We start from the raw sequence: 2500 nt of genomic DNA, 5'->3' as shown, positions 1-2500 counted from the left end.
TTTCGGTAGGGAGGGAGCAAGGGTCACAGATAATGCTGAAGTGATGTCTTTTGTAGGATAAGACACAACTTGTGAATGTTTCCAGAAAACCCCATCTTTTGTATCTCTTTTCGGCCCAATATGTGCAATTTTATGTTGAAGAGCGCGCACCTCTTCATTTTCCCAATCATACAAAAGACGACGCCATTCTAGCCTCCATTCCCAAGAGTATCCAATCCACTCACCCATCTGGCATATCAGAGCTTGTTTTTGAAGAGATATTGCAAACAATCTTGGATATAAAGATTTTAGGACCCCTGCTTCGCACCATCTGTCATGCCAAAAGCAAATTGAGCTACCGTCTCCTACCCGAAGTATCATACCTTCTTCAACGATGGATCTGATTTTGACAGTGTCTGAATTGTTATTCATCAAAGAAGCCCATGTTCCTGTCCTGACTTTGCTGAAGGTATCCCTGGAAGCTTTTGCCCCATTCAAATCATGAACCGATTGGAGAATTTTCTTCCACAATGTGTTATCAGACTCCGAGTACCGCCACCACCATTTGAAAAGAAGAATGAGGTTTTTATGCATAATGTTCCCAACACCCAGGCCGCCCATCTCTTTCGGAAGCTCGATTTCAGACCATTTGACTATAGGACAACATTTCGAGTCGCCCTGACTTCCACACCAGAAAAACCTTCTCTGAAGTTTCACAATCCTTGCAGCTACTGTTTTTGGCATTCTGAACATACTCATAAAATAAACAGGTAGACTGTTAAGCACACTTTTAATGAGGGTTAATCTACCAGCTCTGGATAAAAGCTTTGCTTTCCACGATGCTAACTTGTTTTCTATGTTCCGGAGGACCGGTTTCCATGCCGAGCATTTGCTATAGTGTACACCGAGGGGAAAACCAAGATAAGTGAATGGGGTACATGTATAACCACAACCCACGCTACTAGCAAGATCACTGACCCAAGACTGGTCATCTAACCTCCATGGGATGAATGCTGACTTATTATAATTAATAGTCAGGCCTGACATCAAAGCAAAAATATCCAGGATTCTAAAATAGTTCGTGATGCATACCTGGTTTTTCGGAGCAAAAATAAGAATGTCATCAGCAAATTGGAGATGCTTTAGATTAACCTTTGCCTTCCCAATGCTAACTGCCTCTATCATATTCATTTCGTGTGCTTTTCTCAGAAAGTAGACTAAGGCTTCGCTCACCAGAATGAAAAGATATGGGGATATTGGGTCACCTTGTCTGAGCCCTTTTTCCATTTTGAACGGTCGAAGGGGGGAGCCGTTCAAAAGAACAGACATCGAGGCCGAGGAAACACATTCCAAAATCCATGATATCCATCTTCGCCCAAAACCTAGCTCTTCCATTACCTTTCTTAAGAAAACCCAGTTGACCGAATCATAGGCCGTTTGAAAATCAAGTTTAATCAGCGTACCTAGGATTTTGTTTTTTTTCAGCCATCGCATGGATTCATTAGCTATCAGTACACCATCTAGGATTTGTCTATTCCTGACAAAAGCACTCTGTGATTCATCGATGACGGGTGCAATGACTTCCTTAAGGCGGGATGCGAGAATTTTTGCAATGATTTTGTAAATGGATCCAACCATACTGATTGGCCTGAAATCTTCTATGGCTTTGGGGCTTTCAACCTTCGGGATCAATGTAACCCATGTGATGTTCAAGTGTCGCAGCGAGCCACCAAACCTGAAGAAGTTTGTGATTGTTTCAAAGATTTCCTCCTTGATTTCTTCCCACATTTCCCTGAAGAATTTGAAGTTGAAACCATCGAACCCTGGAGCCTTGTCTACTCCACATGCCCATACTGCCTTTTCGATTTCCTCTCTCGACGGTATTGATTCAAGATTATGTGCCTGAGCTTCAGAGATTTTGGGATGATCTGCCATGTTAAAATCAAAATTCGGGGTCGCTTCCTGAGTAAAGCGTTTAACAAAAAAACTTCTGACTTCTTGTTTGAGGATTTGAATCCCAACAATTTCCCTCCCATTGATTTTTATTTGGTTGATTTCTTTCTTCTTTTTTTTTACCATTGTTGCTGCATGAAAGAATTTCGTGTTGTGATCTTTTTTGTTGAAACCATATGCTCGGGCTCTTTGTCTCCAAATTCTCTCTCTTCTAATGAGCCACTGGTGTAGAGCACTATTTGCAGCATTGAGTCTAGCTATTTCCATATTATCAAGCTGTGTCCGTTCACCTTTTCTTTCGAGGTTGAGTATCACCTGTTCAAGATCTGCAATTTTGTTTTCCATGTGATCAAAATTTTCCCTACGCCAGGTTCTGAGGGGGGTCTTAAGGATCTTTAATTTTGTGTGTAGTGAGACATTGGGAGCATTGCGCCATTCATTGATGATGAATTTTTTAAATTTTGGATGTAGGAACCAAGCATCCTAGCATCTGAAAGGTTTCGGGCCCCAGTCGTTGTACACTTCCAACGTTAAGAGTAAAGGATTATGATCTGAGAAGCTTCTACTT

The 2500-nt window shown here is 41.6% G+C and overlaps 1 protein-coding gene across 1 annotated transcript in view; it reads right to left on the bottom strand.

Moving 5' to 3' along the window:
* Positions 1-2415: 2415 nt before the first annotated feature.
* Positions 2416-2500, bottom strand: part of LOC130801083 (uncharacterized) — a 732-nt gene continuing 647 nt past the window's right edge. Inside the window, exon 1 of the mRNA XM_057664845.1 lies at positions 2416-2500. This exon is cut by the window's right edge and continues 647 nt beyond it. Coding sequence (XP_057520828.1) covers positions 2416-2500 — 85 coding nt within the window.

This window comes from Amaranthus tricolor, chromosome 15, assembly GCF_026212465.1.
Source record: "Amaranthus tricolor cultivar Red isolate AtriRed21 chromosome 15, ASM2621246v1, whole genome shotgun sequence".
Taxonomy (NCBI): domain Eukaryota; kingdom Viridiplantae; phylum Streptophyta; class Magnoliopsida; order Caryophyllales; family Amaranthaceae; genus Amaranthus; species Amaranthus tricolor.
Note: the sequence above shows the minus strand (reverse complement) of the source record. Positions and strands in the feature narration are given on the sequence as shown.